At 37.4% G+C, this 16,823-nt stretch overlaps 1 protein-coding gene across 1 annotated transcript in view; it reads right to left on the minus strand.

Moving 5' to 3' along the window:
• The window catches only part of ROCK2 (Rho associated coiled-coil containing protein kinase 2), a 124,133-nt gene that overhangs the window by 3,778 nt on the left and 103,532 nt on the right, over nt 1-16,823 (minus strand). The window contains exons 31-32 of the mRNA XM_049784552.1: nt 15,724-15,985; nt 15,423-15,636 (exon numbers count right to left, since the gene is read on the minus strand). Of these exons, the coding sequence (XP_049640509.1) occupies nt 15,423-15,636; nt 15,724-15,985 (476 nt within the window). The remainder of the gene's footprint in view (nt 1-15,422; nt 15,637-15,723; nt 15,986-16,823) is intronic.

The raw sequence follows: 16,823 nt of genomic DNA on the forward strand, positions 1-16,823 counted from the left end.
AAGGGAGAGAGAGAGAGAAACTTAAGCAGAATCAGAAATGAAAAGGGGCAGGTCACTACAAACACTTCAGAAATCCAAAGGGTAATCAGAAATTACTTTGAAAATTTCTATGCCACAAAACAAAAGAACCTAGAAGAAATGAAAACATTTTTGGACTTCTACAAACTTCCAAGGTTAAACCAAGATGGAATACCTAAACAGACCTATCATTATTTAGGAAACTGAAAGGGTAATCAAAAGAATTCCCTAAAACAAAAGCCCAGGTCCAGATGTATTCACTAGTGAATTCTTTCAAAGCTTTAAAGAGAATCTACCACCAACCTTTTTTAGGCTCTTCTAGGAAACTAAAGAAACAAACAATCCCAAATAGTTTCTATGAATCCAATGTCACCCTGATACCAAAAGCAGATAAAAAAAGAGGGAGAATTATAGGCCCATATCCTTGATGAACACGGGTTCAAAAATCCACAATAAAACACTAGCAAACAATCCAACAATTCATCAAGAAACTTATATACTATGACCAAGCAGGGTTCATTCCAGGGATGCAAAGAAGATTTAATATAGGCAAGTCAGTGAAAGAAAAAAAACAAAAAACATATGATCATATCAATAATTACGGAGAAAGCATTTGACAAGGTCCAACACCTATATGCATGATAAAAACTCAAAAAGATGGGAACTGAAGAAACTTTCCTCAATATCATTAAAACCTTTTATCACAAACCCACTGTAAATATCATCCTCAATGGGGAAAAAACTAAGTTTTCCCACTGAGATCTGGCATGTTTTTTACTTCAAGACCATGGCTATAATATGGTGCTTAGCTTTATTGCTGTAGTGCTCACTGGTATTTTATTTGACACTTCTTTTTGTACTGTTGTTGTGCTTCACCTTCTTTTTTTCCCTTTGTCTCTCAAACCAAGGATGAGAGCTTCTAGAAGGACTCTGCCCATTTTTGGTGTATTTGATTTTTAACCCATTTTATTATTTTTCTCTTCTTCAAACAAAACCACATAACTTGAACTATCTAGTCTTACCCCCCAATTAGAGGGGGAAATAATGGAGGTATCAAGACCAAACAGCTGCAAGATCACTAAATAGTAAGCTAGGCACAGAGGGGACCACTCATTATAGCAGCCTGGGGATGAGGGTGGAGGATATGGGAGGCAGGATGGGAACGGAGGTGGAGGGAGGGACAATTCAGTGATGGGAATTCCCCTGATTCAATGTTAATGTACCTAAAATATTACTGTGAACAATATGTAACCCACTATGATTAAATAAAAAGTACATTAAAAAAGAGTAGTAATTAAAACAATAGCATGATATTGAAATAAAGACTCATAGATCAATGGAATAAACTTGAAAATCTGGTGATGGACTCAGGTTTATGAGCAATTAATTTTTTTAATAGAGGAGCAAGAAATACAAAGTAGAATAAGAAAAGCCTCTTCTACAAGTGGTACTGGGAAAACTGGTCAACTAAATGCAAAAATGAACTCAGATTTCTCCTTAATACCATGAACAAAGATCAAATCAAAATGAAAGACCTTGATATCAGACCTGAAACCATCAGGTACATAGAGAAAAATGTAGATAGAACACTCCATGATAATGAAGATAAAAACATCTTCAAGGACCAAACACTACTGGCCAAGCAAGTGGAAGCAAAGATATACAAAGGCTATCCAGGGAATCGGATAAACTATTCACCCAATACCCATCAGATAAGGGGCTAATATCAAAGATATACAAGGCTCTGACAGAACTTAATAAGAAAAAAAATCTAACCCCATCAAAAAATGGGGATATGAACAGACATTTCCTCAAAGAAATAGATGGCCGAAAGGCACATTAAAAAAATGCTCCTCACCACTAATCATCAGGGAGATGCAAATCAAAACAACGAGATAGCTCACACTACAGAATAGCACACATCACAAAAACAAGAACTACCAGTGCTAGTGTAAATGCAGAGAGAAAGGGATTTTCATTCACTGTTGGTGGTCCAGCCTTTTTGGAAAATTGGACATTCCTCAAAAAGCTAGAAACAGCTTCCATATGACCCAGCAATATCATTCCAGGGATATACGTCAGGAACACAAAAACACAATACAAAAATGACCTATGCGCTCCAATGTTTAGCACAGCACTATTTACAATAGCCAGAATCTAGAAACAACCCAGGTGCCAGACAACAGAAGAATGGTTAAAGAAACTGGTAGATCTACACAATGGAATACTATTCATTTAGAAAAAATAAAGTCATGCAATTTGCCTATAGATGGCCAAGCGTGGAGACTATTATGCTGAGTGAAATGAGCCAGATGGAAAAAGATAAGAGATAGACTAATTTCACACATAATATGGTAATAATATCCAGAGACAATAGAGACAAAAGTTAGGAGTTCCAGCCCAGGGTAGAAAGCTCTCCACAAAGAGTGTTGAGTGTAGCTAGAGTAGAAAAGGGTCAACTGGAGCCGGGAGGTGGTGCAAGAGGTAAGGTGCCTGCCTTGCCTGCGCTAGCCTAGGACGGACCGCGGTTCGATCCCCCGGCGTCCCATATGGTCCCCCAAGCCAGGAGCGACCTCTGAGCGCATAGCCAGGAGTAACCCCTGAGCGTCACCAGGTGTGGCCCAAAAACCAAAAAAAAAAAAAAAAAAAAAACAGAAAAGGGTCAACTAGGACAATAACAGTTGGAACTGATTGTTCTGGAGAAGAACTAGAGACTGGAAGTGGAGAAACGTAAGGCACCTCTCTGTTAACAATAGTGAAAAACTACAGTGCCAGAACAGGTAAGGGGGGAAGAGGGAGAGAAAAAGTAAGAATGAGAGACAGAGATAAAGACAGAGAAAAAGAGAGAGAAAAGCAATTTGCCCTACAGCAATGCAGGGTTGGGAGGAAAACGGAAATAATGGTTACGGGAAGGGTGCTCTGGTGAAGGGTGGTGTACATTGTGTGACTTAAACCCAACAACGAACAATCTTGTATCCACAGTGCTTAAATAAAGCAGTTAATAATAAATTTTTAAAAAATGCAACCTGAGAACAAACATACTATTTTAGTAAATATAATCTATAAATTTTGATTAGAAACATCCCAATATTATATAAATTTTGTAACATGCTTACTTAGGTTAAAGATAGCCATTACTTTAAAAATGTATGCATGTAAAGGACGTAATTGAAGAGGCTCAATGTTCATATATGTCCTTTAGCCAGTATTAACCAAACTATTTTACATTTTCTAAAAGCATAAGGAATTTCACAATGTATCATTAGCAATCTTCAGCAAGAATACTGAATATTCAAAATGCAATCATTTCACAACATCACAAAGAAAACCAAATCAGAAACAGCTATTTCACAGCACTTATTAGATTGATAGTTTTGTTTCAATTCTTCCAAGTTAGAAAGTAGGAGAAAAGAGATAAGAGGTTGTGTGGGGAAAAACAAACTTTCATGCTATGTTCACAAACTAACATAGTTGCTGGAATTTGAAAACACTCAGTTTTATTTCTCAGCTGAATATGCCTTCTTTGGAATGAATAAAAATGAACCAGAATTTCCTTTATTTGCTATTTCTACTTGTGTTATTTATAAGATTATAATTCCAGCTGTATTGAGAATACAATTAACAAGAATCTGAACATAGCATTTTATATAATATGGAACTTTCAAGTTAGAAGTTTCTGAAAACTTATTTTAAAATATATACTAGTAGAACCAACTTGAAAATTCAAAACTAGTCAAATATAATAAAACCCAAGTCCAAACCACATGCGCTACTTGGAGGCACCAAAACTCATTTTCCATGTTTGATTTACCCCATTTATTTCTTCAGAAATCAAAAACATCGTCATCATCATCATCACCACCATCATCAAATGACCAATCCCAGTCTTTTATTGCCAAATCAAGCAATCTGTAATAGGAGGTTTGCAAATTTATACTAACACCTTGAAAAACAGCAGTTTATTATGCTGTGCTCTAAAATAAAACCCACACACTCAGAATGTGCAATAAGCATTTAATCAATAACAAAAATTTTGAATTAAGAATATGATTTGAATTAAGATGGAAGCACACAGTAAAATCTGCTCTTTAGATACGTATGAATGGTCAGATATTTTCCAGGATACCAGAGAACTGAAGACAGATAATAACGTATTTGCCGGCGTATAAGATGATCCTTCAACCATGAAAAACTTCCTAAAAGTCAGGAGTCATATTATATGCTGGTATACGGCATGCTGAAACTTGTTCCAGCTTCAGGGACGAGTGATCCGCACCACTCTTACTTTTAAGAAGTAACTTACTTTTAAGACTTTTAGGAAGTTTTTCATGGGTTGAAAGTCATCTTATACGCTGGCAAATACAGTGCATAAGGATAAAACACAATCTTCTCCCATCATTTCAACAAGTTCCCTTTTTTACAGTCCAGATGATGACATAATCACCCCAAACCTCAGTTAGATAAACATGAACATTCAAAATTTGTCAATATTTCATTCACTAAAGAACTCAGACTGACAACTCACATTTTTCTCTCTCCTCCCTCCCTCCCTCCCTCCCTCCCTCCCTCCCTCCCTCCCTCCCTCCCTCTCCCCCTCTCTCTTTCTTTCTCTTTTCTTTTCTTTTTTTGGTTTTTGAGTCACACCAGGCAGCGCTCAGGGGTTACTCCTGGCTCTATGCTCAAGAAATCACTCCTGGCAGGCTTGAAGACCATATGGGATGCTGGGATTCCAACTACTGTCCTTCTGCATGCAAGGCAAACACCTTACCTCCATGCTATCTCTCCGGCCCCGACAACTCACATTTTCTTTTTCTTTTCAATTATCTTTATTTAAACACTATGATTACAAATATGATTATAGTTGTATGATTACAGTCATGTAAAGAACACCCCCTTCACCAGTGCAACATTCCCGCCACCAATTTCCCAGATCTCCCTCCTCCCCACCCCACCCACACCTGTACTCGAGACAGGCTTTCTACTTCCCTCATTCATTCACATTGTTATGATAGTTTTCAGTGTAGTTATTTCTCTAACTGCACTCATCACTGAGCATAGAGGCAGGAGTAGCAGCATCCAGACACCTGAGCACTGCTTGGGAAACTCTACATCTTGTGCAAAACCATAAAATACTGGGCCAGAGAGAGTACAGAGCAAAGGGTACTTTGCTTGTATGAGATTTTATCCCTGGCACCCTATATGGCCCCAGAATACTGCCAGGATAATGCCCTGAGCACAAACTTGGAATGACCCCAAAAGATAAACCAAACCAAACCAAACCAACAAAAGCCCATGCAAATGTAAGACTAATTATTTATTCTTTTAACATATTGTCATCCTATTATATATTCATTTATATAGACTTTATATATGCAGGAAGTTTAGCTATGATTCCAACTCTACTACTTTGGGAGATTTAGAGGAGTAGGCCTTCCTGCATATTTAAAACCCAATTTTGCCCTGCTTTATGAGAAATCTGCATTTTTTTTTGTTTGTCTTGGTTTTGGTTTTTGGGCCACACCTGGCGGTGCTCAGGGGTTACTCTTGGCTGTCTGCTCAGAAATAGCTCCTGGCAGGCACGGGGGGGACCATATGGGACACCGGGATTCGAACCACCCACCTTTGGTCCTGGATCGGCTGCTTGCAAGGCAAACGCCGCTGTGCTATCTCTCTGGGCCCGAAACTTGCATTTTATACCCTATTAAAACCTCTGAAGTATATACAAAGTTGTGTGCAAGAAAGGTGTGCCTGTGTCATACTGTCAAACTTTAAAAGTAAACTTCAGCAGTGGAATAGAATAACTTTTCCTAAAACATTTCCTTTATTTTTTTCTAAGCAGCCACCTAACTCCTACTCACAGTAAATGGCTTTTTACATATTAGGGGGGGTGTTTTGGGGACCACATCTATCGATGCTCAGTAACTCCTAGCTCTGCACTAAGGAACTACTCTTGGCATCGTTTGGAGACCAAATATGATGCCGTGGATTGAACCTGTGTTGGCTGTGTGCAAAGCTCTGTTTGGTTGGTTATTTTAGGTCACACCTGGTGGTACACAGGGGTTAGTTACTCCTGGCTCTATGCTCAATAAAGACTCCTGGCAGTCTCAGGGGACCACATGGGATAATAGGAATCAAATCAAAGTTTGCCTGCCGCATGCGCTGCCGGAGAAATAGCATGGAGGTAGGACATTTGCCTTGCATGCAGAAGAATGGTCCCCCGAGCCTGCCAGGGGTGAGTTCTGAGCGTAGAGTCAGGAGTGACCCCTGAGTGCTGCCGGGTGTGACCCAAAAACCAAAAGAGAGAGAGAGAGAGAGAGAGAGAGAGAGAGAGAGAGAGAGAGAGAGAGAGAGAGAGAGAGAGAATGAAAAAAATTGTATTATATTTCATTTAATAGCTTTATTGAGCTCTGTTCTCATACAATCAGTTCATTTAAAATGGATAATTCAGGCCTGGGGATATAGAACTCAAAGGGCTGAAACACATGTTTGCTTGAAAGATCAGTTCTACAGACAAAATCTCCAGTTATGGGGCCAAAGAGACAGTATAGTGGTTTGGCACTTGACTTCACCTTGCATTCCATCCTGGCACCATCTATGGTCCCTGGAACTTGCCAAGAGTGATTCTTTAATGCAGAGCCAGGAATAATTTCCAAGCCCCACTGGGGTGTGGCCTCAAAACAAAAATCTCCAGTTCTAATGACTCTGGCCATCTATTCTTCCTTTACTATGTTTCTTTATAACCCACATGATAGAAATATTTAAAAAAATGTATTCTGGAGGTGGTAACACCTACATCTGTATAAAGGAATAAAACTAAACTCCTGAAACACAAAATTGTAAATAAACAAATACATTCCAAAACTGTGTATCTTTCTCTTTTTACAAGTATAAATTAAAAAGCAAGTAGTATAATTCATTCTATGCTAATACACTTTAAATATACAATTTAGTAAGAATGAGCAGGAACACTAAAAAAATTTTAAGGGCCTATATAAAAGTATAAAAAAGTGTTTTATCCTGGGGCCAGAGCGGTGGCACAAGTGGTAGGGTGTTTGCTTCGCACGTGCTGACCTAGGACTGACCGGATCGCAATTCGATCCCCCGGCAATCCATATGGTCCCCCAAGCCAGGAACGATTTCTGAGCGCATAGCCCAGGAGTAACCTCTGTGCATCACGGGATATGGGCCCCCCAAAATAAAGTGTTTTATCCTAAAAAGGGAGTACTGACATTATACTGAAAACTATAGATAATGCTCAAGTATTTACATTAAGTAAAAGAGAGTATAAAAATCTGTATAGATATTTAAAAAACCTAAATAGACATAGCACAATATATATAAAGCACAATATATAAATAATATATATAAAGCATTAAATTATTATTGAAGAAAGTACAAAACCCTAAGTAAGATAAGAATAAACAGGATCAAACTTAGAATTTCAGCATGAAAAGAATATACTCCAGTTTGTTGAGCTACTTCTCGGTCCTCCTGTCAGTACTTTAAGTTCTTTGGTTACCAGGAGATGGGCTGTAGGGGAAGTGGAATTAATAGGGGATTGGGGGGATTAGCATAATTTTTCACTTTGCAGTGCCAGAGAATGAACCTGTAAGTTCATGCAAAGCATGCAGTCTACCAGACCTTTAATCTACCTCATACACCTAGCAATCTCTTAAAAAACTTCGATTTGTAAACAATTTCCAAATTCCTTGATGTAGAATATACAATCCTCTTCAATATAGTTCAAACTTTCCATCATCTTTTCTAATATTCCCTGTCATTATCTTTGAGTATCTTTTCCCAACTAACATTACAAACACATACATAATTCTGACAACATAATTCCTTAGCATATGCTAATTTGCTTCGAATTAGCTTTTTCCTTATTTCTTTGTCTAGAATTTGCTTTCCTTTGTTCTTCCATAATGCCCTCATTGGCCCTATTATAACTTGGCCTATTTATTTATTTTTCTTTGGTTTTTGGGTCACACCCGGCCACACTCAGGGGTTACTCCTGGCTCTATGTTGAGAAATAGACCTGGCAGGCTCAGGGGACCATACGGGATGCCGGGGTTCAAACCACCAACCTTCTGCATGTAAGGCAAATGCCTTACACCTCCATGCTATCTCTCCGGATCCGACCTATTTTTATAAAACTGAAAATTACCTGTTTATCATTTCATTAATGAAAACAGTTTTAATTTTTCAGATGGGGCACATATGAGTTCTAAAGGAGTACATGCAAAGCGCCCATAACTTTACACCTTGCCAAAATGAAGTATCTTGATCCTTAATAGACAGGAAAATGTAGTTAATACAGTCTTAATTTAACCTTTTATTTATTTATTTTTTTGTGGTTAATAGACACGATGATCACTTTCCTGTATTTAATAGCTATATTGTGGTTAATACTTACATGCTCCTTACAATTTTGGGAATTGGCATATACAAAGATTAATGCATCTTTCCCACATTGCAACTAAGTGGTGCTTAAAAAATGTCACTGTTTCCCAAAAAGAGCAATGTCCGCAGGAAACATTGAAAAAATCCCTAAGGGCTGCAGCAAACTCTGGTATAGGGGGGCATGGGACATTTTATGCTGGATCACTACACAAGGCTGTCTTCAACCTTTTACACCATGGAGCTATCCTGCATACCATTCCACAGTGATGATAACAATCAAGGCTGTAGGTGTTTCTCAACCTTTCTACACCTCTCTGTACTGGTTTGCAGATTAATGGATGAAAAAGACTGTCTTAAAAAAGGTAAATTTTCAGGTGGGTGCTAAGTGAGTCTTTTTCTTTCCCTTTTTTTCCCCTGTAAAGGTGACAATAGACCAAGTAAATCTGGGAAACTATGCTTTAATTTTTGGTATTCAGCTTTGAACTAAATTTTTTTTTATTTTAGCTTGAGAGAGAGAGAGAGAGAGAGAGAAGAGAGAAAGAATGTAGTTCAGATTTTCTAATTCAACAGATCAGATATATCTCCATCTATTTTATTAACTATGAATTTTGATACTTTAGGATGAATACAATTTTAATCTTTTAAAACTAAAATTGGGTAAGAACATAAAAATGATATTACATTAACAGTATTGTCAACTGATGAATATCAATTTAAAACTATGATTTTGCAGGCCAGAGCAATAGTACAATGAGTTGGTTTCTTGCCTTGCACGTGGACAACCTGGGTTAAATTCCTGGCACCCCATATGGTTCCCAAGCACTGGCAGGAATGATCCCTGAGCATAGCACTAGGAAAAAGCCCTGAGCACCACCAAGTGTGGACCAAAAATCAAACAAACCAAAACCAAAAAATTATTTTGCCTTACTAATTGAACAAAGAGCATTATAGCTTTTTCTACCCTAAAATTTTAGCTGTGTTGACAATAATTTTTATCTCAAAATCTAAAAGACAATATTTGAATTTTTAAATATTTTCATATTTATTATTTTAAATATTTTTATGTATGATTTAAGGATTAAAAAAATCTTAAGAAAAATCAATAGGGGCCGGCCCGGTGGCACAGTGGTAGGGTATTTGCCTTGCATGCACCTGACCTAGGAAGGACCACGGTTCGATCTCCCAGTGTCCCATATGCTCCAGCAAGCCAGAAGCTATTTCTGAGTGTATAGCCATGAGCATACCGGGTATGGCCCCCAAACCAAGAAAATAAATACAAATTAAAATTAAAAGACACTCCCTTCAGCAAAGACCAATATTTTGTGTTTTACTTTGGAAGAAACAAGGATCACATTGAACTGGTTTTTTATCAAAAGTTACATTCTGTTTACAAATTTCTTTTTGGGGGCTTTTGTTGGTTTGTTTAGGGGTCACACCGGGAGGTGCTCAGGGGTTCAAGGGACCATAGGGGACGTTGGGATTCGAACCGCGGTCTGTTTATGTCCACCGCAGCCAAGAAACGTGCCTTATCCTTTAGACCATTTCCACTCTGTTCTGTTTTTACAAATTTCTACTTTCTAGTACTGTATTTTAAAATTACCAAGAAAGATTTTCTCTAGAGAAGTATCTTTAGACTTTATGTTATATAAATTGTCAAACAGTGTGAGGCAATGGGGTGTAAATGTGGAGATACAGGACCTGTAATTAGACATGTAATTAAAACTGTAATTCAGAGTTTTCTAATTCAAGAGATCAGATATATATCTCCATCTATTATATTAACTATGACTTTTTTGATACTTTAGGATAAATACAATTTTAATCTTCTAAAACTAAAATTGGGACCTGTAAAACCAAAATACAGGACCTGTAATTAGACTATTTGGGTTTGAACTCATGCCTCTGATATGACGCATTATCGTGGCCATTGTGTTTCTGGTTCTTAGTCACTTCTTTTTTTTTTTTTTTTTTTTGGTTTTTGGTTTTTGGGTCACACCCGGCAGCGCTTAGGGGTTATTCCTGGCTCAATGCTCAGAAATCGCTCCTGGCAGGCTCAGGGGACCATATGGAATGACGGGATTTGAACCACCGTCCTTCTGCATACAAGGCAAACACTTTATCTCCATGCTATCTCTTTGGCCCCTCTTAGTCACTTCTAGTAAATGTAGATATGAATAGCCAACTCACAGATATTTATGGAAAAAATTACAATAGTTATAGCTCTCAGAAGAGTATCTGGTACATAATATGTATTAAATATGTTTTATATAGTAATAGTAGTAAGAAATTATTAAAAAGAGGTACTGCCAAAAGAAAGGAGAATCAGAGTAAGAATTATTGGGGGAGGGGAGAAAAAAAGAATAAGAATTGTCATAGAAGCCAAAATGGGAGGGAGATACATAGTAGTTCAGTTTGTTAAAAAACTAATTAGGAAAATATTTTTTTAAAAAGTGTGTATTTATGTATTATTATAATCTTTTAGTGTTATGTGTATACATTTTAGTGTTACATTTAGTGTGTGTGTGTATATACATCTAATAAAGGCAAATATCTATTCTAAGAAAAAAGTCTCGTGACTTATTCAACTAAATCTAGATTAGAACTTACTAAATAAAAAGAGCTAGATATTACTTTAGTGCTGACATGGGCTGGAGAGATAGTATGAGGGGGGATTAAGACCCATGTCTGTACATTGCTGGCCTTGGTTTAATTCCCAGCATTACATCTGAATCACTGAGCCCCACCAGGAGAGTTCCTTCAGCACAGTCAGGGACGGGGCCTCCAAACCAATAAGAAACTGCTGATACAAAATAGAACCATCATTCCTAGGTTTATTTGTAAATTGGAATAATGTTATGAATTAATGGAATATTAAAGACTCTCTAGATTGATGCCTGACTCCCCTCCATGGCCATGCTACCCACTCTCAGGTTGTATATACACATGACAGATTGGAAAGCACTGCCTTCTACCAGCTTTGTGGAACAGTCAAATAAGTCAGGTAATAAAGGACACTCAGAGCAAAGCAATTTCAATTATGAAAATCTCTGCTTGCACGATATGGCTTCCTCCTTACTGATTTAAGCTAAACTTCTCTGTCTTGTTCCTTGTTTAATATAGAATTTTCCAAATTTATTTGGTCTACCACCCCCTTCACAGAATTAATCAGTGCTCCCTTCTTCACCCCACATCTACTTTATACCCTTTTTCTTCTTTATTTTTGGACCACATCCAGCAGCTTTCAGGGGTTACTTATGGCTTTTGCTCAGAAACCACTCCTGGCAGGTTCAGGGGATCATATGGGATGCCAGGGATTGAACCCAGAATGGCCACGTGCAAGGTAAACAACTGCCCTAGCCACAGTGCTATCACTCTGGCCCTACCTCTACTTTAAGTGAATAAAAAGAAAGCCCACACCCCTACAGGAGAGATCCATGGCTCATAGGTTGGAGTGAGCAAAATATCAAGTACTTTGGGACACACTGTTTTAATACATCTTCCAAGGAAAAGGTCTTCAAGTTTTAACTGCAAATTTATAGCCCTTCAAATAATTTCCTCAGAAGATCATACTTAGTTCCTTCACAGGCTACATGTAACACTATTAATAACATGCTATCTCACTGTTTTCTATATACCCTTCTATTTTTTCAAGCTTCCATTAAAATGTGTCAGCCAGGTGCCAGAGAGATAAAGCACAGCGGTACGGGATTTGCCTTACATGTGGCCGACCCAGGATGGACCCGGGTTTGATTTCTGTATCCCAAGCCTGCCAGGTTTCTGACCACAGAGCCAGTAGTAAACCCCTGAGTGCTGCCCGGTGTGACCCAAAAACCCCAAAATAGGAAAAAAGAAACCCCAAAAGAGGAAAAAAAAAGTGCCACCCAAAAAGGAAAGAAAACGGTTAGGAGGATTTATGACAAAATGATAAGAATACAATTTTACATGTTAGAAGTAATAAATGGAGATTGATACAAGACATAAAAATACAAAATTATATTTCAACCATGTCCATATTTACTTACATTTAAAATGTCAGAGTATATTAGATTCTTAAAAAACTTCATGGGCCCGGAGAGATAGCACAGCGGTGTTTGCCTTGCAAGCAGCCGATCCAGGATAAAAGGTGGTTGGTTCGAATCCCGGTGTCCCATATGGTCCCCCGTGCCTGCCAGGAGCTATTTCTGAGCAGACAGCCAGGAGTAACCCCTGAGCATCGCAGGGTGTGGCCCAAAAACCAAAAAAAAAAAAAAAAACAAACCAAAAAAAAAACTTCACAAAAACATCTTAAACATTTTTATGAGTTTCATTAATTTTTTTTTTTTGTTTTTGTTTTTGGGCCACACCCGGCATTGCTCCGGGGTTACTCCCAGGTATCTGCTCAGAAATCGCCCCTGGCAGGCACGAGGGAACCATATGAGATGCCGGGGTTCGAACCAACCACCTTAGGTCCTGATTCGGCTGTTTGCAAGGCAAACGCCACTGTGCTATCTCTCCGGCCCCGAGTTTCACTAATTTTTATGTGTCTAACTAATAAAAAGAAGTACATATTATTGTTGCTGTAACAAAATATATAAAATAAAAATTAATGAAATAAAAATAAATAAGAATTATTGGAAGGGTATGTCCAGAATTAAAGCTAACAAGAACAATAACAAATATTAAAAGTAAATATTCTTTCAAATAAACCATGTAAAGTAAATGAACATTAAACTGTATCTGAAAACATAACTCACTTGATCTGAAATTGCTTCAAAAATCCTATGTGTAAAAATAATAGCAAATGTAGTGAAACATTACTTGTCAAATAACAATAGAAGAGAGTGATCAAAAGAACTAAGGTTGTAATAAACCCAACGTGAACAATTCTGTCCTTCAAATTTATTAAGACAAAGAAAAATAATAAAAAAGCAAAATTGTCTATTTCAATCCATTGGAGTAATTTAAAGATTCAATGAGGGAATATGCAGGAAGCAAAATGAGATAACAAAATATGAGTTTTAAAACCTAAAAGCACTATGATTGTAAGATAACAAAACTAGCATAACTAGCATAATGTTTTCTTTAATAGTATAATATTAATAACAGAAAGTTAATTTGGCTATACTTTGTATCAGTCAACATAACAATTTTATTTCTGATTTTTTTGTTTTTTGGGGTCACACCCGGTGACGCTCAGGGGTTACTCCTGTCTATGCGCTCAAGAATCGCTCTTGGTTTGGGGGACCATGTGGGATGCCAGGGGATCAAACTGGGTGATGGAACCGAGGTTAGCACATGCAAGGCAAATGCCTTATTGCTTGCCACTCTGCTCCGACACTATTTCTGATATTTTTTTTTGTATTTTCTTCTTAACTTAATTACTCTCATTTGGTCACTAATTTTACATTTAATTTTCTATACTTTACCCAAAAATTCAACAATAACATCGCTGAAAACACAAGTTCTAACTTTTCCATTCTAAATTGTTGTTAGTTTCAAGGAAAGCTTTGTATCTGTGGTTAGAATAAGATTTCTGATAATACAGCCAATGCATATCATTATTTATATGCTAAACATCCTGTGCTAAGAAACAAAAGGGTATCTACAATTAGACACCTTATCTAAGTACCATATATACTCGAGTATCAGCTGACCCCCCCAATTTTACCCTAGAAATTGGGAAAACGTAGTGATTCGAATATAAGCCGAAGTGGAACGCAACAGCCACTGGTACATTTCAAAAATAAAAATACATACCCAAAACAATTACAATAATTAGGAACCAGTAAATAAATACATGATTACATTTACAATACATGATTGTTTGATATACTGTATACCGTTAACAAACCACATTAACCCATAGTATCCAATGGCAACTTTAATAAATAAACCATTTAAGACAATAAAGCATTGTAAATAAATGGTTAAAAATCCTGAAGCCTTATACTCCCAAACCCCTTACTGTAAGGATTCAGGATTTATAAACATTTATTTACACGACTTTACTGCCTTAAATGGGGTTTTCACTTAATTAAATGTGCCATTGAATATTGTGGGTTAAATAGTTCAGCGGCATACAGTTCAGTTCAGCCACCTACCTCTTCAGCTCAGCTCAGCTCAGCTCAGCTCAGCTCAGCTCAGCGGGACTTGTGGACTGAGCTGAAGCACCTCACCCTCCAGCAGACGGCAGAAGATGACTGGAGACTATGTGCATTTGATTCGGCGCGTGCACCAAATCAAATAATCTACATGACTCGAGAGTATAAGCACAGTTCAGGTTTTTCAGCACAAATTTTTGTGCTGGAAAAACTTGGCTTATACTCAAGTATATGTGGTATATACCTTTTCCTTATCTAATCAAATCTTTATGTTTAGGTTAATGCATAGCAATATTCATAAATGCTACAATAAATAGTAAAACAAGAAATTATTACTCTGCATCAAGACTTCATTAATATACATACAAAACGGCTTCATCATAATTTTTGAGGATGATCACTTATCAAGTTATCCCACATTTCCAACTCTTCCTCAATTATTTGTTCGTTAACGTTGATCAATATTTCCTAAGAAACAATTTTATTTCGGACTTCAATTCTGCCTCTCACAAGTCATTTAACATAAACGAGGTTAAGAGATTTGCAATATAAAATACAATGTATTTACTTGGTACCAAAAGATCTATGTGAACCCTATTTACAAGGTGCTTATAAAATCCTAGAATATTACTATCATGTGCATGTATCATTTATGTACTACTACACAATACAAAATATTTGTTTATACTTAAATTATTATTTAATCAAGCATGACAGAAAGGAACTATATTTTGGTAAATTTAATATTTGTGACAAATTTTTATTACATTCATCTGAATCAGTGAGATACATACACTAAAAATAGTAAAAAAAATATTTGGTATTCCATCACTCATTAAATTCTAAGCAAAAGAAAAGTTGTTGGAAACATTTTTAGTTTGAATAAAACTTGCTATTATATTTTTATTGAACTTTCATTACCTTGGTTTGTTAGGGGCAAGCTGTCGGCTTGGCCTCCTAATAGACTGGTTTTGCTGGATCTTCATTGAAGTTCTAGGAGATGATCGTGCAAAAGGGTCTGGAGCTGGGGGTTTTTTGGGTATTTTTTTCACCAAACGACTAACCCATTTTTGCTGGTCTTCTGTTGAATTTGCCAATAACAACAGGTTCTTTGCCGTTGAAATATCATAATACACTATAAAGAAATAGTTCAGAAATATTAAAATGCTTAAAACGATCTGAACGTAAGTAACAGTGACAGAGCAAGCAATTTATTATTTACCTTTGCATGGGGCTATGATCTCCTCTTTTTTATCCATGTGATCTTTATGACATTTAATATGGCAGCGGCGGCACTCTAAAGCAGGAGGAGGCTTGAACATATGCCACAATGGCTTCATACAAGCCTCACAATTGGTTGGGAAATGATACAGAGTAGGAATGAATTCATGTCCTTTGTGGCAAATATAATTTGATTTTTCTCCCACTGGCTCCACTGGAAATTCTTGTTCCTTTTTACTTTCTCCTTCATTGGCATACAAAATCTATAAATATCAAAAAGAATGAATGAGCTCCAAAACTGAATGCTGCTTCTAATGGCTACCAGGTACCCAATGGCTACCTGACTCTATGTAACAGAGACACTGTGAGAGGGAGGAGAGTTCACTGTGGGTTTTGCTTGAGAAACTATATGGATTCAGTGCCTCCTCTCATGGGGTATGAGCTTAGCCGATTGAGTTATTGCTTCTGACTGCCAAACAGAGGTGTTTTTTGTTTATAATTTTGTTTTTAAATAAAGTAAAAAGGGGCCAATAGTACTGTGGATAACTGGCTTCAGTGAGTGTGTGGGGATAGGTGTAGGAAGGATGGGGGGAAGAAAAAGAGGGGGGAGGAGAGAGAGAAAGAGAGAGAATGAATTCTTGGGCTGGAGAGACAGTAAGCACAGAGGGCAGGGTATTTGTCTTGTATGCAGCCAACCTGGTTTTGATCCCTGACACACCATACCATCTCCCAAGCACAGTCACAGGAATGGTTCCTGAGCACAAATGGGTGTGCCCTTCCCCCCAAAATGAAGTAACAGTTCTTATAAACCAATTAAAATAGAATTAGATTATTCAATGAGAAGAAAATACACTAAAAAATCCAAAAAGTTTATGCATAAAAAAAAAAATAACAGAACTAGGTGGCCAGAGAGATAGCACAGCGGTAGGGAGTTTACCTTGCAAGAGGCCAACCCAGGACCAATGGTGGTTAGAATCCCAGCATCCCATATGGTTATCCGTGTCTGGCAGGATTGATTTTTAAGCCAGGAGTAACCCCTGAGTGCCTCTGGGTGTGGTCCAAAAAACAAAACAAAACAAAAACTAGGTGGCCGGAGAGAGT

The sequence above is a fragment of the Suncus etruscus genome, chromosome 12 (genome assembly GCF_024139225.1).
Source record: "Suncus etruscus isolate mSunEtr1 chromosome 12, mSunEtr1.pri.cur, whole genome shotgun sequence".
NCBI classification, from domain to species: domain Eukaryota; kingdom Metazoa; phylum Chordata; class Mammalia; order Eulipotyphla; family Soricidae; genus Suncus; species Suncus etruscus.